Source organism: Carcharhinus amblyrhynchos, chromosome 19 (genome assembly GCF_965287045.1).
Source record: "Carcharhinus amblyrhynchos chromosome 19, sCarAmb.v2.hapA, whole genome shotgun sequence".
Taxonomy (NCBI): domain Eukaryota; kingdom Metazoa; phylum Chordata; class Chondrichthyes; order Carcharhiniformes; family Carcharhinidae; genus Carcharhinus; species Carcharhinus amblyrhynchos.
This window is the reverse complement of record NC_137342.1, coordinates 14,638,143-14,661,566: the sequence shown is the minus strand read 5'-3', so window position 1 is coordinate 14,661,566 and position 23,424 is coordinate 14,638,143. Positions and strand designations below refer to the sequence as shown.

The window sequence follows — 23,424 nt, the reverse complement described above, 5'->3', positions numbered from 1 at the left end:
ACAGGTTTTTGGTTTCACGTTCAATTGTCACGCGTGCTGGATCAGCTGTTAATATTAAACCTGGAATTCTAGGAGCAGCCAGCTCAGAGAATGGGGACATCCCAGGAAAGTGTCCCTGGTCCCAGTGGACATTTTGAGATTGATGTCCCCATCAGTGTCAAGCAACTGAGGCGCGCGCCCATCCCCACACTGAGTGGGAGAACATGAGGCCCCTCGCACTGGCCTGGTCTTCTGGTCAATGGAGTTTTAAGTAGCCCGCTGTGACAGGACCATGAAACTCCGCCCAATGCTTCACACCAATCTGCAGCCCTCAGCCCACCTCCACTGACCTCTGACCTTGGACCCTTGGTGACTCTGGAACTTTTGTGGGTTCTGGTGATGCTGCTGGGGCAATGCAGAGCTGCAAGCCTCGGATTGGCTGGTAGCTCTTGGGTGGCGGTGGGAGAGTGGGGTGGGATTTCTATGCCCTAATGGACACTTAATTTCGGTGAACCTTCACCAACGGACGTCAAACGGGGCACCCACCGGTTCGCCCGCTGGTGGGTGAGCCTCTCACCGTCGTCATAAAATTCTGCCCATCTTTTCTGCACCTGAATGCAGGACAGCTGGAGGATTCTATCGAAATTTAAACAAGCTCACATGTTAAATTGGTTGCTTTTCCAGTGGCAAGTTAAGTGCCCTGAAACTGCACTGTTTTATTCAGAAACAGCTGGTAATTATGTCATATCTCCAACTTTGAAAATAGAAGGTGCTTTCTGTCAGCGCTGGAATGGTTACTTCAATCAGTTGGTAAAATCACAGTGATCTCTAATTATATCGTTTAAATATCACTGAGGCTTCTTGAAAAGTTATACCGGAAAATACTGAAAGTTGGGCCAATGAAGGAGCTAGAGTAGTTAGAAAAGTATGCTCGAACACCTGATTGTCATGTTAATTGAAAAACCTATTAAAATCATGACAGACAAGAGTCACCTGTTGTAACGTGCATGTGGGGCATAAGGAAACACCGAATATTGATAGGAAAATCACAGGTGTTCATGTTAATTCAGCTTTAATCATCTATAGATTGTTGTTACGTTGCATTTTCTCTATACATTTGTTTTTGATGTTCAAGGCTTTTATTAGTGTGTGTGAAGATTTTCTTTACAAGACTTTGTGTTAAAAGTTGAAGTTTATTTATTAGTCACAAGTAAGGCTTACATTAACGCTGCAGTGAAGTTACTGTGAAATTTCCCTAGTCGCCACAGTCCACTGCGTGTTCGGGTCAGTGCATCTAATCAGCATGTCTCCCAGACTGTGGGGGGAAACCGGAGCAACCGGAGAAAACCCACGCAGACATGGGGAAAATGTGTAAACTCCACACAGCCAGTGACCCAAGCCAGGGAATTGAACCTGGCCCCCTGACGCTGTGAAGCAGCAGTTCCATCCACTGTGCCACCACGCTGCGTTTGTGCATTCTGTTATAATTAAAGTTCAACAAAGTGCATTTTTTTTGTGAATTTGGCTGTCCTGTTAAGTGTAGAAAAGATGTTTCCATGTGAGCTGTACAGTGGTGTCTCTCAGTGAGGTTAGGTTACCCAGGGCAGCAGAGACATTATCGCTGGCCGTGTCATTCTCCCTGGACTATTACTTAAACATCCTGATACTCTTTATTCCTTCACTAAGCTATTTTTACAATGCGTTTGATAGAATGTAGGCATCATGGGGCTAGGCCAACATTTATTGCCCATCCCTAATTGTCCTTGTGAAGGTGGTGGTGAACCACCTTCTTGAACCCACTGTAGTCCATGTGGTGTATACACAGTGCTGGTATGAAGTGGACCAGTTGGGCTGCTTTGCCTTGGATTGTGTTGAGCTTCTTGAGTGTTCTTGGAGCTGCACTCATCCAGGCAAGTGGAGAACATTCCAGCACACTTCTGATTTATGCCCTGTATATGGTGGACAGGCTTTAGGGAGTCAGAAGTGAGTCACACACCACAGAATTCCCAATCATTACACACTCTTGTAGCCATGGCATTTATATAGCTGGTCCAGTTCAGGATGTTGATAGGAGGGGATTCAGTGATGGTAATGCCATTGAATGTGAAGGGGAGATGGTTGGATTCCCTCTTAATGGAGATGGTCATTACTAGTAGTTTAGAGGCACGAATGTAATTTGCCACTTACCAGCTCAAGTCTGAATTTTGCCCTGGTCTTACTGCATAGGGACAGAGACTGCTTCAGTTTGAGCAGTTGCAAATGATGTTGAATATTGTGCAATCAGCAGCAAATATTCCCACTTCAGATCTTTTGATGGATGGAAGGTCATTGATGAAGCATTGGAAGATGACTGGGTCTAAGACACTGCCCTGGTGAGAGCCTGTAGTGATGTTCTGGGACTGAGATGACTGACTTCCAACAACTTCAACTATGTTCTATTATGCTCAGTATGACTCCACTCAGTGGAGATTTTTCTCCCTGACCCCCCTTGATTCCACTTTTGCTGGGGCTCGTTGATGCCACACTTGGCCAATATCGAGGCAGTAACTCCTCTTCAGGTCTGGAGTTCAGCTCTTTTGTCCGTGTTTGAACCAAGGCTGGAAAAAAAGATGCAAATAGCGACACAGGCCCAAAATCCCACAGGTGGAGGAAACGAGATTCTCATCGGCAAGGTCTCATTTCCCAATTTTCCACCCCCCCCACTTCTCTCATGGGTGATATAACAAGTTTCCTGCCCAGAAAGGGTGGGGGCTTCATTTCAATATATTTTAATAAAATTCAATGTCATTAAAGAGCTTCTCAGGCGAAGTTTATAACAGTTACATAAAAATGGGAATCAGATGAGGGTAAACCACCAGGGGCATCAAGGCAGGTATGGCCCTAGTGGGGAGAGGTTGGCACAGTTTTGCACTGCCCCTGGCCCAGGTTGGTATTGTCAGGGGTGAGCTCACCAGGAGCCCCCTGGGGAAGTTGCGGGGGGGCGGGGGGGTCCCTTTTTATGCATTGAGGGAGGACTGATGCCTGTAAGGGGGAAAAGGTGCCCCTGGTACTTGTGTGGTGGTGGTTGGCAGGGGAAGAATGCCCGCAATATTTCCGTGGTTGGGGTTGAAAGAGGACTCACCCCAATGCTTGTGGGGGCTCCTCCTTGTCCATAGTGGTTGGTGAGGGGGTAGTCAGAGTGATACACAAACCACTGGGTGGCACAGTGGTTAGCACTGCTGCCTTACAGCACCAGCGACTCAGGTTTGATTCCCTGTTTGGGTAATTGTCTGTATGGAGTTTGCACGTTCTCCCCGTGTCTGTGTAGTTATCCTCCGGGTGCTCCGGTTTCCTCCCACTATACGGATATAAACTGTACACCCCCAGGTTTCTTTGTGCACTAAGTGCCAGAAAATCTGGTGTGGAAACTTGGCTGTGTTTCTGTAGGGATCACCCAGTTTTCAGTCTGAACCAGACACTCTGACAAATTGACGGTAAAATTCCACCCGATATATTGTTTTGTGTAATAATTTGCAACAGGGTTGCACTGATCAGTCTACACTGTTCATTTTGATGAAAGGTTCATATCACCAGTCAATCTTTTCTCTTTACAGAGGGGATTTCTTGCACATCAGGTTTTGTTTGAGTTTTTCAGCAGTTGGATGGCTTTTTTTGTTATTTGATGTTTGAGTTGATCTTGGTGTTGAGGTGCATTTTGTGTCTTTTTGAACACAGATGTTTAGCCATTTCAACTAATTTAAAGGTGCTGGTTGTATATATTTTCTTTTAAAAAGCATGTATAGCACTTTAGAGCAAACACATGAAGTACTCACACGGGAACTAGAAAATACATTACAATCGCTGGAGAAAGCAAAGAGCACTTTACTATGCACCTTATCCACACAAGAACTGATTGATCTGGGAGTGCATGCTTCAGACTTCAGGCACTCGATTTCCGAGTCTCAAAATTGACGTTTCGAAATTGTTCAAAATTCTTAAATCTGTCAAAATAAAGAGACATCACTTGAATTGACACCTACAAATACTTTAGCCTCAAAAGTATGTCAAAGCCATCAAGCACACATTTCACAAAACAGTTGAATATGAAGAGTCAGCACTTAGAAATCACCAACTGGTTTCTTAAGTTCCACCTCTGTGTCTGGCATTGGCCATTTACACTGGCCCGGGAAAGGGAATGGGCAGTGAACCCAGCACATTCCTATTTAGAAGCTGATGGTATCATGTGAGCAGTGCACATTTTAGAACTTAAGGAATTTTTGTGGAGTCGGCCATGATATGCAAGCGCTCTTAATTCAGGCCTGTAGAGTGGAGGTACAAACTACGAATTAGAGGCAGGAAGACTATAAAAGGTGATTAAAAATGGTATTGCATTCTTTATAGTTCATCATGAAATGCCACAGCCAGGGTGTTATCTATATTCAATGAGGTGAAAGATAACAGTGTTGTGATTGGAAAATGTAATTGCCAAAGTGGTTGTCAGGCTGTTACTTCTGGTAACTGGCAAGCTATAGAGTGAAATACTGACACTGTAAATGTGAAACAGCCTTCAGATGTATTGGTATATGTGTTCACTGGATAAAGTGCTCTAGTGCATTGTGCAAACTTGAAAGCCTGTTCCAGTGTGAGATCAATAGCTAATTGTTTAAACTTTTCTCATTCTTTTTGTTTATTCAGTGCAGTTTAGGTTAGCCATCGGCTTGACTGTTTGTAAGCTTTGACAGTTTCCTTCCAAAGCACTAATGGGCCTGAATCTGTACATTTAACTGTCCTGGGGTATGTGGGTTTGATGGCTTTGACAGATGTATGGGACTCTACAGAGGCAAGTGTTTTTTCACAAATGTATAGTCAAATTGTTTTTGTTTATTTGGCAGATTTATGAGCTTTTCAATGATTTCCAAATGTCCTGGAATTTAGAATAATAAAAGGTGATATTGTTGAATTATATATAAATCTTTAGGGGAGTGACAGGGTAAATGCTGCGAGCATATTTTCCCTCATTGGAGAGTGTAGAGCCAGGAGTCACTGTCTTAGACTGAATGCAGTAAGAAGTCTCACAACACCAGGTTAAAGTCCAACCAATTTATTGATTGGACTTTAACCAAGTCCAAATTAGTTGGACTTTAACCTGGTGTTGTGAGACTTCCTACTGTGTTTACCCCAGTCCAACACCGGCATCTCCACATCATGAATAGAGTGAATGGCCAGCCATTTAGGATTGAGATGAGGAGAAATCTCTTTGGATCTTTTTAATTCTCTTTGGAATGCTAAGGGATATGAAAATAATGAAAGAAGCCGTAGTGAGGTGAAAAGTCAGTCGTGATTGTCTTAAAATAAGGAACAGTTTTCAAGGTCATGTTTCAGTTCCTATTTCTTATGATCTTCTCATACATTCAGAAATTATGGCCAGAATTGTACTGTCGCATCCGCCATGGGAATCAGAGCGGTGGACCTCGGGCAGGATTATATGGTTTTGGGATGAGCAAGGCTGGAAAATCCTGCCCTATGTCTACATACATGTTTATTTTAAAAAAGGTTTTGTGTTGAGGAATTGAAATCACTCAATGGCCCAGAGAATCTGGCCATTCATACCAGCAGGATTCTCTGGCCTTGCTGCAGCGAGCGGAGATTTGGCTGAGTGCCAAATTCCTTGCCCTGCAGCGACGAAGCGTGAACGGCCGAAAAACTCCAGCCAATGTATTGTAAGGACGGTATTTAGAAATTGCAATATTTGGTTGAACATCTGTTGTGAACCACCTGCGGATTCTATTTATGTTAAAGATACTTTATTAAAGGCGAGCAGGAGTTATTGCCTAATTTCTAGCTTAAACATATTCAAAACGTCTTCCATCATATTTAAAGTTTTGTACGTTCAGAATATATCTATATTTTATATAACTCGCCCTTGGTTGTAATTGATTGTCCTTTCCTCACTCTTTAAAGGCGGCTTGTCTTCCAATGTCGATAATCATTGTTGGGGTTGGACCTGCAGAATTTGACGGTAAGGAACAGAAATGACTGTACAGAGTATTATCTAATAAAATATTCTAACTGGTTCCATTTATCTATAGAAGTACTGCCCCGAATGCATGACCCTGTACTTTTTAATAGAAATGTTTGGGAAGCTGCTCCTTCAGTGAAGCTATTTGGAAATGTATTGCTTCTTGTTAGAAGCTTCAGGGGATTATCACATCCCAACTAACCTTTAGACTGCGTAATGTATCAGCGTTTGATGATCGTGCAAAGATGATTTGACAGCTTGTGGACAGACAAGGTAGAACAGGAGAAATGGCTGCTCAGACAACTTCCTTTCTTAAAACGAATATCAAATACACCGAGGGCTCGACAACTACAATTTTCGGTATTGTAGGAATTCATTCAGTGATGAGCTGCTTAATCCCAAATGGTCAGTCCTGTATGTACATGTTGGTTATGGTTACTTGTCCATATTTTTCTACTAGCAAGACTTCCTATTGCAAGTTTAAAGCATTGTTACTGCTGCTGCCCCACAGCTCCAGGGACCCATGTTCAATTCTGACTTTTGGTGACAGTGTGGAGTTCGCACATTCTCCCTGTGTCAGCGTGGGTTTCCTCTGGGTGCTCAGGTTTCCTCCCATAGTGCAAAGATGTTCAGGTTAGGTAGATTGACCATGCTAAATTGTCCCTTAGGACAGAATTTTTCCTGTCCTGCCTGCCAGGGGAATCAGGGAGGGCAGGACAGAAAATTCGGCGGACCACAAAGATTTGTCAACCTCAGGCAGAAATTTCTGGTCTTGCAGCTGGGAAATCCCGTTCTTAGTGTTCAAAGGTGTGTAGGATAGATGGATTAGTCATTGTGAATGAGGGGTTACAGGGAGAGGGCGGAGGAGTGGGGCTGAGTAAGATGCTCTTTCGGAGAGTTGGTGCAGACTCGATGGGCTGAATGGCCTCCTTCTGTGCTGTAGGGATATTATGTTCTGTGGTTCATTTTAATAATTCCCATATCTGCAGTATTTTGCTTTAATTTTTTAAAAAATTAATATAGATAGGCATCAATTTACATTCTTCATATCACTATCATGGTAATAAAATTTAAGAAAGACGTGCTTCTGAAATGACAGGCCAAATCTTAAGCACTTAAAAATGTTTTGGGCATTGTGACCTCAGATCCAGGTCTCTCTTCAGGTTTAACAATGCAGTGCACAGACTTGGGGGATTTTCCAACAGGTCATGTATGTGTTCACCATCCAGTAAAAGACAATGGGTGGGATAGGGTGGCAGGTGGGTCCAAGGAGTGTCTGGTTGGCAGTCCCATCAGGAGCAGTGGGCACCTCTGAAGGAGTGGAGATAATCGGGAGAGCTTCAAAAAGGAGGCTATCATATAAGTCTCAAAATTTTGTTTCTAAAATCAAAGACCGAACTGTGAGGGGCCTTAGAATGGAGGGGAAAGCCCACCACAAAAATGCTTGGGCTGTGATTCCCCTGCTTTGAGCATTCTGGAGTCTTGATAATGCCATTTGAATCAGCCTTCAATGGACTTCCGGCTTCCCGGTGAGAAGCCTTCTCAGAATCATTTTCAGGCTTTTGACATAGCAGGCACCCATGTGATGCCAGGAAATTTCCAGCACCATTACAAAATGGCCCTAAGATGGAGACCTTAATGAGGCCAACCCAAGCTTCATGGAGTAGGTTTCCAGCTCCAGTGGCAGTACATCCCCGGGAATCCTGTCTGGAAGTGGGGCCAGGTCAATGTGGCTGAACATGGGAAGGGAAAATTGGTGGCTTCTGATTGGCACTGAGGGCTCTGAAAGGAGGCACTGCAGCATCCAACTGCTGCCTCTGCCTCTTCCACCCCCCACCTCCACCCCCGGTTTGCAGCCCAGATTCTGTGTCTTCTGTTTTGGTAGTGTTGGAATCATAGACTAACATCCACCAACATTTACCGTCATGGTTAACGATGTGATAATCACCAAATAATCTGCTTTGGTAATGCTGATTGAGGAACAGATGTTGGCCAAGACTATGAGGATAACTCCCCTGCGCTTTTTCGAATAGTGCCATGAGGTTCTTATATCCACAGGAACAGGCAAGTGGGACGTCAGGGTCAACCCTCTCCTGCCACCTACTAAATATGAATGGTGGTGGGGTGAGGCCTATTTGTGGAAATTGCTTGCCCACTTAGGAGCCTTGATTCAGCCTTGAATGGATGGTCCACTCGACTCCTTGTAAAATCGTGGTGTTGGCGTGGGATGGCGGACCAAAAGTGGGCATGCCACTTGCTGATGGCACAGTTTCACATTTTATGGCTCTATCCGCTTATAAAATTTAGAACAAAGAAAAGTACAGCACAGGAACAGGCCCTTCAGTCCTCAAAGCCTGCACCAATCACAATGCCTGCCTAATCTAAAACCGTATGCACTTACGGAGTTCGTATCCTTCTATTCCCATCCTATTCATGTATTCATCCAGTTATCTCATAAATGATGCTATCATATCTGTTCCCACCATCTTCCCAGGCAGTGCGTTCCAGACATTCACCGTCTTCTTGTGTAAAAAAAAAAGCTTGCCTTGGACATTTTTTTTAAGCTTTTCCCCAATGCACCTTAAACCTATGTCCCCTAGTACTTGACTTTCCTACCCGAGGAAAGGGCATCTGACTATCCACTCTGTCCATGCCATTTAGTCCAATGATCCCTAGTTTTATACATACTATCCTGTCCAGCAACATCTATCCTGAGCAGTCCTGAAAGTATTGTCTTTGTTCCAATGCGATCACGTCTCATTCTTCTAAATTCCAGAAGATATGGGCACTGATTCCAAAGCCATTTTGGATTGGAGGATCCAGCTTAAAATAGCTTTCCAAACAGTGGGAATGATTTGCTCTTTGCTCACTGATTTAGAAATGCACCCTTACAGAAATATTCTGATAGTGGGAATGAGTGTCTGTGTTGCAGTTATGTTTAGGGGAGTACTGTGTGCTAGCATGCAGATCGGCTTGTTGAATTAATTCTATAACAATCAGTAGAATAGAGTCATACAGCACTGAACTAGGCTCTTTGGCCCACCATATCTAAGCCAACTATCAAATACCATAGCCGACTATGCCTTCACAATTTAAGTGCTTGTCCAGATGCTGCTTAAATGTTGTAGGAGTACCTGCCTCCATCACCCTCTCAGACAGCGCATTCCATATTTCTGCCACCCTCTGAGTGAAAAACCTTTTCCTCAGTTCCCCTCTAAATCACCTACTCCTCACCTTAGCCTTCCTCAGCCTTCTCTGCTCCAGGGAAAACAAACCCAGCCTATCCAGCATCTCCTCATAGCTGAAACTTTTCATCCCAGGCAACATCCTGGTGAATCTCCTCTGCACCCTCTCCAGTACAATCACGTCCTTCCAATAGTGTGGCAACCAGAACTACACATGATATTCCAACTGTGGCCTAACCAGTGTTTGATAAAGTTGTATGAAGACCTGCTGTTACATTCTATGCCCAGCCAATGAAGGCCATATGCCTTCTTTACCACTTTATCAAAATGTGTTGCCATCTTCAGGGTTCTATGAATTTGTACATCAAGGTCCCTTTGTTCCTCAAAACTCCCTAGGGACATACCGTTCATTGTATATATTCTTATTAGATCTCCTAAAGTGCATCACCTCACACCTATCAGGATTAAATTCCATCTGCCATTACCCTGCCCAGTTTACTAGCTGATCTATATCAATCTGCAGCTTAAGACTATCCTCTTCACTATTAACAACACCACCAATTTTCGTGTCATCTGCAAACTCACTAATTATACTTTCTACATTCACATCAATAATGTATATGAAAAACAAGTAGGGTCCCAGTACTAATCCGTATGTTACACCCCTGGTGACATGTTCTCAATCACAAAAGCAACACCCCACCATCACCCTCCTATTAATTAGGCAATTTTGCATCAATTTTGCCAACTTGTCTTGGATCCTATAGGCTCTAATCTCTTGGACCAGCCTTCTCTGTGGGATCTTGTCAAAGACCTTACTGAAGTCCATGGAAATCACGTCAATTGCATTACACCTCTCATCAATATTTTTGGTTACCTTTTCAAAAAAACTCATGTAAGTTAGTTAGACAGGATGTCGCACCAACTATTCAGTGCCGAGTATCCCTGATCAATCCTTGCCTTTCTAGCTGTTGATTAATCTTGTCCCTCAGAATTCTTTTCCAATAATTTCCCAACCACTGATGTTAGACTTACTGTCTTGTAATTACTTGGCTTATCCCTGCTGCCCTTCTTGAATAAAGGCACCACATTACGATCTGCCAGTCATCTAACATTTCACCTGTGGCCAGCGAAGATTTAAATATCTCTGTTTATTTAAATATCAAGTTGCAACTTGTTTCTCCTTAATGAATATAGATGAAAACTATTAATTTAAGACATCCCTTGGCCCCATGAACAGTTTGGTCCTTTGGTCTCTCATGGGCCCCACTCTTTCCTTAATCATCCTCTTGCTCTGAATATACTTATCCCTTAGAATTTTTCTTGATCTTATCTGCCAATTATATTTTGTGGCCTCTTAATTTCTTTATTAAGCAACCCCCCTGTTTCCATATTTCTGAAGGGCCTTCCCTGTTGATTAATGGTAGGTATTCTATATCTACGATTTGTTTCCTTTTCTTCTTTATCAAATCCTCGATGTCCCTTGACATTCAGGATTCCCTGGACTTGCGGCCCTTGCCCTTCGCTCCTAGAGGAACATGTTGGTCCTAAACTCTCACTATTTCTCTTTTAAAAGATTCTCACTTTCCAAATGTTGCAAGTAACTGCTCCCGGTCTATGTTTGCCAGATCCAATAGTGACATTGAAACTGGCCTTTGTCCAATTCAGACATTTGATTTCTGGACTACCCTTATCCCTTTCCATAGTTTGATTCTGAATCCCAAAGGAATCATTTAGTTAGCTTTATCGAAATATATCAAACGGTTCCTCTTCCACTGCAATATTAATGAATTATAAGAAAGGCACATTATTAGGGAACCTGCATGGAAGTGGGTAAGGGTTGTGTGTTTAGGCTGATGTTCAGTGGCTGGAAACACAATGTAACATGGAAAGGGTAAAGACCATGGAATGAGTATCGGAAAGAGAGACAGAGGAACAATTTAAATAGGTTTTTTTTTTAGTAAATGGTGAGTGCAGAAAGGACCCAAACGCACACTTTGACACCATTTTCAGACAAAGAATTGGAAAACAAAATCAAGCTTCAGGCAAAGAAACAAAATGAGTTTGAACCTCCAGAGACACCAGTTAACTCTCTGTAAAGAAATGCTGATGGAATATTGAATACAGTAGAGGACAACCCACGAGTAACTTCTGATTTTAGGTGAAATGATAAAATGTTACGTGGCTTTGTTACCATATCAACACTATTTATGCTGCTTTTTGCTTGGGTGGAGAAATCTTATGATTGGTTGACTGCTTACGTTTCTATTTTAAGTCAATACTTGAATCCTGATGTCTGTTCCTTTTTCTGAAGCATAAGATATTTAATTACACGGCTTCCACACATCACTCATGATTTTACCACACTTCAGGCTGCCAAGTGGCAATGCGAGGAAGGGTCACCTCCACATTTCATAACCCCCACACTCCTCGCCCCCTTGTAAAATCCAGCTGAAAATGGGTTTTAAAATTATCACTCTGATACATGAAAACTAGTGAAAATTATATTCACCCATCTTTCTGTAAATCCAGCTTCAGTGAAATTAGGGCAAATGCATGGGGTTACGGGATAGGGCCCAGGTGGGATTGCTGTTAGTGCAGGCTCGGTGGGCTGAATGGCCTCCTTCTGCACTGTAGGGATTTTATGACTGTGTGAACTGAGAATGACATCTGCCACCTTTTTTATTGCTTTTATCTCTGAGTGGTCTCAGAAGCAGGCCACAGAGCCATGATGATGTGTCTCAGCTGCCATCTCAGTTGAAGGGTTTTGTACTTGAGTTTGAGAGAGTTTCATTTTATTCCTCAGCATGTCTGCTCTATTGAATCAAATCCTACGAGGTGTCAATCCTTGAGATAATTCCTTCCTTGGACAGGATTTAATCCAGCCTGTCATGGTGGGAAACACGGCCATTGTGCCCACTTGGGAGAAGCCGCACATCCATCCGGCGGTGGTGGGAAATCTCTGGACAATTCAGCTGGAGGCGGAAAAAGGCTGATGTGAGAAATTTAGCTCCTTATGACAAGGGGTCAACTAGGCTTGACACCAATTCTGGGGCGGGATGGTGACACAGTGGTCAGCACCGCTTCCTCACAGCATCAGGGACCCGGGTTCGATTCCCAGCTTGGGTTACCATCTGTGTGGAGTTCCCTCATTCTCCCCATGTCTGTGTGAGTTTCCCCTGGGTGCTCCGGTTTCCTCCCACAGTCTGAAAGACGTGCTGCTGAGGTGTGTGGGTCATGCTAAATTCACCCTCAGTGTACCCGAACTGGTGCCAGTGTGTGGCAACTCGGGGATTTTCACAGTTACTTCATTGCAGTGTTAATGTGTGCCTAAATAATAAATAAATGAAACTAAATCTCTGAATTTATGATGGCTCATGGATTAAATGTGAGCCGCATGACTTTCTTCTGATCCCAAAGAATGGCCAGTGAATCTTGTCAGATGTGCAGAGGTAGGGGGTTGTGTGCCTCATTGTCGGGTACTCTATTTGAGGAACCTGGCATCAGGGAGGGTGTGGGGGGCGGGTTTTGGTGCACACATCGTTGCCCTTGCTTCTGAACCCTATCCCTTCCTCTCCAGCACCCCCATCCCACCCCCAGTCACTCCTGTCTAAGGATCTAACAATGACCCCAGTAAAGTCCTTGGAATAATAATGACAGCAGCCAACAGATAGCAGCGGCAAACCTCTGAAGTTTGCCAAAGGTGGAATTTCCACCCCACCGCGTCCCTAAATCCTGTGGAAGGTATGCTGTTGACCAGTTAAGTGCCTGACAGGTTCTTCATTTGTTTGCTTCAGGGATATGGTGCAGTTTTGCCAGCGGTTCTCTAACTGGTGGGTGAGACCTGATCACCCACATCAAATCCAACCCCTTAACTGTTAACAGATTCATAAAGCCTGAAGTCTAACGTGTGAGAATTAACTTAATTCTTGTTTCAATTTACATATGACAATAATAAATCAAATCAAATTATATCAAAAATATTCGCCTGAAAGCTTCACGCAAAATAGTACGCAATTTCACCTGTCCACTAAAACCACTGTGGGCAGCATGGTGGCCTCAGAGCGCCAGGGACCAATCTTCAATTCTGGCCTCAGGTCACTGTCTGTGTGGAGTTTGCATGTTCTTCCCATGTCTGTGTAGGTTTCCTCTGGATGCTCTGGTTTCCTCCCACATTCCACAAATGTGCAGGTTAGGTTGATTGACCATGACAAGTTGCCCCTGATGTCAGGGGAGTAGCAGGGTTGTAGGGATGGGGCCTGGGTTGGAATGTTGTCAGTGGAGCCTCGATGGGCTGAATTGCCTCCTTCTACACTTTAAGGATTCTATCCTATTCTATGATCTGTGTAGGACGTTTTTAGAGGAAGTTGAGAGCATGACTTAACCAAATCTGTTCCCATCTCCCAGTCTTGAAGACGGATAAAACTTCGACAGAGGGAAAATGTTGTATCTTTTTTATACCACGTTCTTTAATTACCTAGTTCCTGCTAGATTCATTATTGTAGGGTATCTAATGACTCTTAGTTCTTCAAACAGATTACTAGCCAGTGATGAGAGGTCGCTCAGGATATCTTTACTTCCCATAGTTGTTTTTCCTTCGAGTCACAGATTTAGTTATGTTGACCTTTGAAGTTGTGCGTTGTAGGAAAAGGAATCCATCCGTCAATATTGCAATAATCTTCTCTCTTATTTCTCCGAGCAAAAGCCTGCTTTTTGAAAGCCTAACCTGACAACATTAACAAATCTCCTGTGTTAAAGGCTTCATTGAGGGAGGGTGGTGGGGGAAAGATGGAACTTGGGAAAACAGTGTTTAGACCAATTCTGCTATATTAGCTGCACAGTCTTGGTTCTGTATTAGAATAAGTAAAAATGTATTTATGTTGTATCAATCACGAACCTTCCTTTTTCTGGTTTGCTGGCAGCAATGGAAGAGCTCGATGGTGATGAGATTAGGATATCGTCAAGAGGAAGATATGCAGAGAGAGATATCGTTCAGGTAAGACATCAAAGAGGGTATAGAAATGCATAATTGAATGATTATATGAAGTTTTGTTCAAATATGCCAAAGTAATGCAAATGTCAGTTTTTGTTTGAAAGCCATTGCAATAATTCTCCATTTCCTCACTGTGCGTGCATTGTTTTCATTTATATTAGAGACAACAATAGAGCGTAATATTGGATGTTTCACTAAAAACAAATTCTCTCCCTCCCTCCACATTTTCCAGGTTTATTTTTCCTTGACTGTAACTCTCTGAGATTCTGCGGAGGTGAACAGTTCATGGGCTGGCACTCTGAATTGGGTGTCTCTGAGGAGGACAAAGGCTTTTCCAGCCCATTGTCTAGGATGGGACCCATTACTTTTATGTGGCTGACTCTGGGTGGGATTCTGGCGATTAGGAAGATGCCACAGTAAATGTCCCAAAGTTTCAAGGACTGTGATCACCAAGTTTGAGTGGCACAATGGTTAGCACTGCTGCCTCACAGCACCAGGGACCTGGGTTCAATCTGGGCCTTGGGTCACTGTCTGTGACTGTGTGGGTTTCCTCTGGGTAGTCTGGTTTCCTCCCATACTCCAAAGATCGGTTATGTTGATTGGCCATGTTAAATTGCCCCTTAGTGTCAGAGGAATTAGTAGACTAAATATGCGGGGTTACTGGGATGGAGCCTGGGTGGGATTGTTGGTGGTGCAGGTTCAATGGCCGAATGGCTTCCTTCTGCACTGTAGGGGCTCCATGAAGTTGGCACAGACCCAAACAGTCCCACCAATAGTCTTGGGGTGGGAAGAATGCTTGTGCAAATGTTTGTGGTCTAATGTTCTGAAGATTTCAAACCAATTGTTTTAGAACAATTATATTATCCTTTCCTGACCCAAAAAATGAATTGGAGACAATGTCCAGTGCTTTGGCAGATGCAATTATGGCATAAGTGAGACATTCACTAGACCAGAGCAACATCAAGATGCTGGAATTGTGGAGTGGGGCAGAGGTGCGGAGGAGGTAAGGGTAAGCCAACTTACCTGAATCTAAGGCACAGTCTAATTAAATAGTCATAAGATGCCGAAGCTTGTTTTTGTTTTATTCTTGCTGTAATTCATTACTGAATAGTAGCATTATAATCGAATCATATTGAATCCTGTGGAGAAATTCTCCTTCTAATGAGTTACATTTTCATTTGGCAGTTAATTATTAATGGGCCAGTATTTCAACTCGTCCGAATGAGAAACGTTATTCTTTGCTGAGAAAGTATTGTAGTATCAATATTTAATGAATTCACTTACAGATGCAGCAGATATTTGCCCCATAATTGGAATAACATTAGATTCAGAGCAACAGCTGTCAAAATTAGAAAGCTGGCCTTAACTCTTAAGAGGCCTGCTGCTAACTAAAAAGATTAACAGCAGTCAGAGCCCAGGGCCAATTGAGCAGATGAGTTAGCAATGACATAGACTTAATGTAGATAAATACAGGGCTTTCACAGTGGTACAGGAAACATCAAAATTATATGGGACAAAGAGACATTTATTAAAAGAGACAACAAAAAGAATTTAGGTAAGATTATTCAGCTTTTCATTGAAAAATCCACACAGATGTAATTGTTGTTAACAAATCTGTCCGTATACGTCAAGGGAATTTTACTATATGCAGTAGACGTTTTCACTGTGTGTAAATCACCAATGGGACCATTTGTGGAATGGATTTTCCGTTTTCTTCCTGCCGTTTCAGGGAGTTTTCAGCAGAACACGAACTTGTTATTCAAAGGCAGTGGCAAAATTAATTCTACTTTAGAACTCAAGTCTGTTGATGGGATTTTCTGTATTTTGTATTATTTGTTTTGATTTGATTTTTACAGTTTGATTCCCACTAAATTGTTGATCACCCAATGTCCCTTCCTGCTCCCTATGCCAGCTGGCATTCTAAATACTTCTATCTAATGGGGATAGGGGTTACAGATGTCTCTTTTGAGGCGCGGGATGAATGGTAGTTATTCTGGGAAGGAAATCATGCCCAAGAGGTGCCATAGAACAATGTCATAGAATCCCTACAGTGCAGAAAGAGGCCATTCGGCCCATTGGCATCGAAAACAATCGTACCCAGACTCTATTCGTGTATCCCCACGTATTTACCCTGTTAAATCTCCCTGACACGAAGGGACAATTTAGCATGGCCAATCAACCTAACCCGCACGCCTTTGGAATGTGGGAAGAAACCAGAGCACCCAGAGGAAACCCATACAAATGCAAGCAGAATGTGCAAACTCCACAAAGGCACTCATCCAAGGCTGGAATTGAATCTGCGTTCCTGGTGCTGTGAGGCAGCAGTGCTAACCACTGTGCCACTGTGCTGCTCCATCAAATTGCCATCAAATCTTGAAGGGGAGCGTGAAGCCAGAGCTTTTGGCCTAGAGGTAGGGAAGCTACCATGTTGGCTGCAATAATTGATACATCCTTTCTGAATCACAGATGTCTCACACACTGTTCCTCACTGAAGCTTGGGTGGGAAAGTTGCTTCCTTGGCTGATATGGCCCTTGCTGAGTGCCTTTATCCTCTTCCTCCAACTCCATCCTCTAGCAGCTTGCCCTGCTCTCCATGCCCTCTGTTCATTCTTCCAGCTAAGCAGTATTCCAAGGGACAACCCTACTATGACTTGCATGTATGTGAACAAATTGTTAGTGTCAGGAACAGCCCCTTCCATCTACCACATAACTCAGTGTAGAGCTAAGCAACTTTTAAGAACTCCAGAGAACACCAAACACTTCAATAATCATAACAGCAGTCAATAAGAATTAATCAGCAATCAGCCTAAAAGTACTGGTGATCACTTTGAAATGCATTGATGGGGAGGTCCTTCCTGCTGTCAGACATGCGTTCAACCAATTAGTTAGGGCATGGAGCTCCAAAGTTGCAGCGATGGTTTCAAAACTGCCATATCACAATCTGTTGACATTCATCTAAGTGACAGTCACTTCATGTCTGCTAATGCTGTCACCAAGACAGAACCTGGTGTAACTTTCACCTGGAGCTGAATTTTCAGTGCCCTTGGGGGTGAATGGATTAAAGTTTGCAAATCTGAAAGATGTATCTGGACCCCCACATCTCTGGCACGTGCTCCAAATATGAAATGAGATCGTGTTAGGAACGCACTTATCGGCAATTACTGACCTGTTAGGCTCCTTGAAGAGTTGTGAATGGGTCGCCGAGAGTGAGGCTGATTGTAATATTTAGTCAGCAAATCAACAAATCCAAATGGTGCGCATTAGCATGGTTAGATTAGCCTGTGAGTTGTTGCCTCCTCCCTTCTTCAAGGCAGGAGCAGGCCCCATCATGGCTGCCTTTTAGCTTTGCTGCTTGTGCTCTGCAGGCAGCTCTGGCCTTAAGGAAACGCTTGGTGCCGTTAATGCAGCACTGTGGCACAGAAGGAGGCTATTCAGCCCATCGAGTCTGCACTGACCACAATCCCACCCAGGCCTATCCCCATAACCCCATGCATCTACGCCTGCTAGTCCCCCTGACACTAAGGGGCAATTTAACATGGCCAATCAACCTAACCCTCACATCTTTGGACTGTGGGAGGAAACCGGAGCACCCAGAGGAAACCCACGAACGCACGGAGAACATGCAAACTCCACGCAGACAGTCACTCAAGCTGGGAATCGAACCCAGGTCCCTGGAGCTGTGAGGCAGCAGTGCTAACCACTGTGCTACTGTACCATGCCATGGTGAGCTTGCCTCCAGCTCAATTTGGGTATTTACATTTCAGGATTGCTTTGCATGAGTGATGCAGATACAGTGAAGGAGCAACACCTGAAAATTATCTGGAAGTTGGCTTTCCCAAAGCACTTTACAGCCAATGAAGAACTTACCTTATAATCACATATATAGAGATACTTATAATGTGAAATATGATTGCCATAAATCTGCCACATAGGCCATGCTGGAACTGTATGAGGGTTTTTGCTGAAATGTTAACCATGTGGATCGATGGTCTGCAGTGTCTGTAGATTGATGACCACTGTAAAAATCAATGGAAAAGCACTGGACATCAGCAGGATGATGAAGGAACACCGTTTCCGAAAGCTTGTGGGATTACTATCAACTAAACTGGTTGGACTTGAACCTGGTGTGTGAGACTTCTTACTGTATCAACAGGACAGCAGAATGTAGAGTATTTTTAAAGCAGTCATTTATGTGATTTGTTGCAATACCAAATGAGGATTTGATATACCCAACCAAAATAGATGATGAACATCTCTTCAAGTTAAATTCATCACATAACTCACACATCACTTCTTTCTAGTGATTGTTCATTGATCATTTTAACTTGTGGTGGGTTTCAAATTGAAGCAACATGTCAAAGATATTGTTTCACCAAACCCCCCACACCACCACCAAGCCCAGCAGCAATCATGAAGTGCCAAGCTGAAGCAGACATGAGCAAGGGGACCACCTGAAATTGGCCCTCTTGCCTTGGCAGCACACAAGTTGTGTCCTTGGAAATGCCAGTTGTGCCCCAATAGGGAGAGCACTAGTTGCAAAGGAGATTAAGATTGACCATTAAGGTCCTTGTAACCAGCTCTGCAGTCAGCCTGGAGTGTGTGGAATCTGATTAGAGTGAGAGGTGGTGAGCAATAGTTGCCAGCAGTCTATAGTATAGTGTCGAATACATTTTTTTATGGAGTTCAGGCTGCCACTTGCCTGAGAAAACTGCTCATAACTTTCCTGGCACATTCTGCAGTCAGTTGCAATCCAATATCTGAAAGGGATCAGGGATAAGCATTAGACCATTTATTTACTTGGGCAATAGCGCAGTCCAAATGTCATAAGATGCTGAATGAGCATGTAAGCTCAGTAAGAGTAAGCTTAGAAATGTAACCAGGTAGAATTGGACTCTGAAAGGTCCGATATGACTGCAGGCCAAATCAGACCCTTCAGAGTCCAATTTCACCTGGTTACATTTCTAAGCTTACTCATTCTAATGTGTGTTTCTAAAATCTTGTTGTCTCGGAAAACCAGTTGTTGGTGTCATGCGATCAGCTTTGTCATGGTGATGTTGCATCTGTGCCATGATGAATTTTATTTATATTGACAATAGCCAAAGAGTAAATAATGTGAAATGAGAAATAATACTGCTGAATAGAGTGTTTCTTGATCAAAATGTTACAGAATTGAATGTGGAGTGAATTTTGTTCTTGCTGGCACTTAACGTAACCTAAGGAAAAGATCTTTTGATTTTTCCAGCTAGAATGTGTTGTGAGGATCATTCACTTTTCAGATATCAATCACTGGGAAAAATTGCTTGTCAGATGTAACTTCTTAAGCCTTTAGCATTTTTCAGTAAGTTTGTGTTGCTCGTTCGTATTTTTGAATTACAACTATTTGGAATTAAACCTGTTTTTCAGTTTGTGCCTTTCCGAGACTATGTTGACAGGACTGGAAACCATGTGCTGAGCATGGCCCGACTTGCAAAGGATGTCTTAGCTGAGATTCCAGAGCAGTTTCTCTCCTATATGAAATCAAGAGGGATTAAGCCTTCCCCTGCTCCACCTCCGTACACTCCTCCAGGTTACCCTTTGCAGACACAGCTTTAACAGAGGGTGACTCCAACATGCCCACTTCTCACTGTTGACCTGAACCATTTGGAGTGGCCGATCCAGCTGTTTCTCTCAATCAGGTTGCACTACGAAGACTTATGGATGTTGTCAGCTTGCCACTCGGAACGAATCCAAGAGTTTCTGCTGGACTTTAGATTGCGTGATGTCAAGGATATTGTTCGTCAGGCAAATGCTGCATGAAGAAAACAATTAATGTTTCCCCCGGGGAAGAGAACGTCAGTGTCCCCCAAATCATTGCCTTTGGAACGGCGGGAATTGTGGACTTTGCTGAAGAAAAATGATTTTTTTTTTAAAAAATAGTTATGATGGGAATGGAGGAAGTTTGCTTGAAAATTAACTGGAATTGAAGTCGTCAGCAATTGTAAATAATTGAGAATGTGCAGTTCCTTTTTCTTTGAATGTTTACATGTTAATTCTTTTTACAAGGGAATCATTTTTATAAACATGTCCTTCCTGTAAACAGTTTTAAATATTGAAATAATTGTGATTTGCCAGTTTGTTGCACCTCTATTTGTCGATCATGAGAAACTCAGATGACGGGGCCTAGCTGTTCCAGTACACCAGTGATTCTTAAACTCTGGGGCACGTGATCCAGCAGGGGATTTGGAAATGATTCCCAATCTACCACTGCTTCCTAATGATCACTACTTGACACATTGCAATTGAAACTCCCCAATCTGCAGTCATCTCCCAACCAACTCTCAACTGGGTTCTGACGAAGGGTCATCGAGACTCAAAATGCTGGCTCTATTCTCTCGCCACAGATGCTGTCAGACCTGTTGAGATTTTTCAACAGTTTTTGTCTCAATTGGTCATCTTTTTCAACCTCTCATGTGACAGTGCAAACACTTCAATCTGAAAACAAAATAGGAAACGAAGAAAAACCAAGGAATGACTGGTAAGATAGGAAGAATGTCCACACTATATAGGTCTTATAGTCTGATCCATGACTTTTTAGGGAGCAACAAGCCAAGGACTGTTTGATTGGAAAAAGTCCTGGAAAAGTTTGAGAACCACTGCACTACACCATGCCAATAGTGTGTAAGCCTGTATCTACCAGGTGAATGTGCCAGGAATCTTAACTGCACAGGCAGTGATCTTGTGCTGTTGGTCTGTTTATTAAGCTGTCCTTTAATTTGTAATACGCTTGTTTAAATCTTACAGCACGTGCCCCTAGCTGCATGTACAGTTTTTGGAAGAGAAATACACTCTTTTGTGAGTAGAGTGCTAGATTAAATTTAGTACAAAAATGGCCTTAAATTCTCAGCAAATACTAAAATGACTTTTTTGCATTACGCCTTTCGATATTGAAAAAAACGTGACGTTTTGGAAAACCTTTTTTGTGCCAACATAGTAGTCGCTTTTTAATTTTTCTGCTGGTTGTGGAAACTTACCGCTTAAGTTTATTTACTATTTTGCATTTGTATGGAAATTTTGAACGTTATAGTTTCAATAACAAACAAAAAAAAAACATACGGTGGATTTGCAGGCCGATGACAGAATAAATGTGACACAGCTTGTTCTGTAACTGTAAATCACTTAGTGGAAAAATCTTTTATAAAAACGGGATAACTACATTTCTTAATATAAATGTGCATCGGGCAAACTGAAACCTAATACGTTTCATACCAAAAGAAAGTCCAAATTACTTTGAAAAGTAAGAAATATGAGAAGATGAAAGTTGTGTTCTCATAAGGCTTAAATGTTTGTTGGATTTTGTATTCTTCTCACTCTCACCAGATTACATTTGTGCCACTTGTCGTGGGCCAAAACCCTTTTTGTAATGTTAAAAGAATTGTATTTTTTTTAAATTAGATTTAACTGTGATACAAACCTTTTAAGCTCAACTTCACAGGGGAAGGTTGGGACCAAGTACGCTTCACCACTCTGAGCGTTCATTAAAGTGGAATTGCTTTGTGACATTTTACAGCCTGTTGCAATAATTGGCAGCTTTGAAGGTACAATGGCTCCATATCACTAGTTGGTGCATTTTGCCAACATAAGGAAAATCACAGCAAGAGGAGGCAGTGGTGTAGTGGTATTGTCGCTTGACTAGTAATCCAGAGGTCCAGGGTAATGAATTGGGGACCTGGTTTCAAATCCCACCACGGCAGATGGTGAAATTTGAATTCAATAAAAATCTGGAATTAAAAGTCTACTGATGACCATGAAACCATTGTTGATTGTTGTGAAAACCTATCTGGTCCACTAATGCCCTTTAGGGAAGGAAATCTGCCACCCTTATCTGGCCTGGCCTACGTGTGACTCCAGACCCCACAGCAATGTGATTGACTCTTCAATGCCCTCGGGGATGGGCAATAAATGCTGGCCTAGCCAGCCATGCCCACATCCCATGAATGAAAAGAGAAATAAGTAAGTATTACATTGCCCACTTCCGCCCCCTCAAAAAGCAAAAAAAGTGGGGGAAACAAAACTTTGTGTTTTGCTGGCTGTCAAACTCATGTAAATTCAATACTCTGCACAATAATGGATAGCCCTAGCTGTCACCTTACTGCCATGGTATACACCTAGGGTAACACATTACACATTTTCAAAATAAACCACAACCTTTCTTATTAACCCACCTTTGATGCAGTTGTGAAATTGGGTCCGCTAATTTGGCTGGGATTATGTTACTCTGATTTGTGTTACTGCAAGCAGTTTTTTTAAACACATATTTTAGCTTCATTTTATCCTTCATAATCATAAATCTTTGTAAGCAAATGGGATTTCAGTAATAGTTCTGAAATTAACAATTATGTTTATCTTTATGTTTCTAAAAATTACTATTTGAAAAGTTTTAAGAAGTTACAGTGTCCTATTGACAGTGGCTAATTTATGTTAAAGAGGCATGTACAATTTCAAACCTTGTAATTAAGTACAGTTTGGGTAGTCTTGTTGAATAGTGATTTTCGGAATCTATTGTGCTCTGAATGTTTAACACCAAATATATTGCTATATACTTTTTACACTCTATCGTACAGACTGTTTTCATGAAATCTTATATTGTCTATCTGCAGAAGTATTACATACTTTTAACACTGAGTAAAAAAAGCTAAATTAAATACTGTTGATATTTTACTTTTTTCATATTCTTAGATGTAAATAGTCCATTGGCACTAATGGATTTGCACATTGGTTCTCTTAATGAATGCTGAAACACAATAACCCTGCAAGCTTCTTTTACATCTTGCTCCCTTGAGTGTACAAACAGTGTAACAGCATCATCTCAAGGAATATGTGATACAATTTCATTCTATGTCTGATGAATATGACAGATAGCTGGATGATTGTTAAACGCTCAAGTTATATTTCAGAGGTTGCCAAATTATTATGATGTTAATATATTTGAGAACATTTAAAGGCTTATGTCATAATTTTGTCATTTGGTCATACAGAGCTTGGGTATTGCTGAACAAGACATTTTGATGAAGCTTTTTACCTTGCACTCAATAGGACGATGCCAGGGGTAAAAACATCTTTATACTATATAGGAAGAAAGTGTCCTTTGGTTGGCACTGTGATTAGGCATGGCAACACCTCTATCAGTCAGAGTCCACTCGTCAGCCAATCAACACTCTTCTCACACTGTATCAGTTGTTGTTTACCCTGAGATTGGTAATTTTGTGTTTGTCCTGATGAGTGCAAGATGA

General features: G+C 42.4%; 1 protein-coding gene across 1 annotated transcript in view; it reads left to right on the top strand.

Annotated features, from left to right (window-relative positions):
• The window catches only part of LOC145355321 (copine-8), a 343,466-nt gene extending 323,408 nt beyond the window's left edge, over positions 1-20,058 (top strand). Inside the window, exons 18-20 of the mRNA XM_080207280.1 lie at positions 5,920-5,977; positions 14,085-14,158; positions 19,559-20,058. Of these exons, the coding sequence (XP_080063406.1) occupies positions 5,920-5,977; positions 14,085-14,158; positions 19,559-19,747 (321 nt within the window). The 3' untranslated portion in view covers positions 19,748-20,058. The remainder of the gene's footprint in view (positions 1-5,919; positions 5,978-14,084; positions 14,159-19,558) is intronic.
• Positions 20,059-23,424: the final 3,366 nt, after the last annotated feature.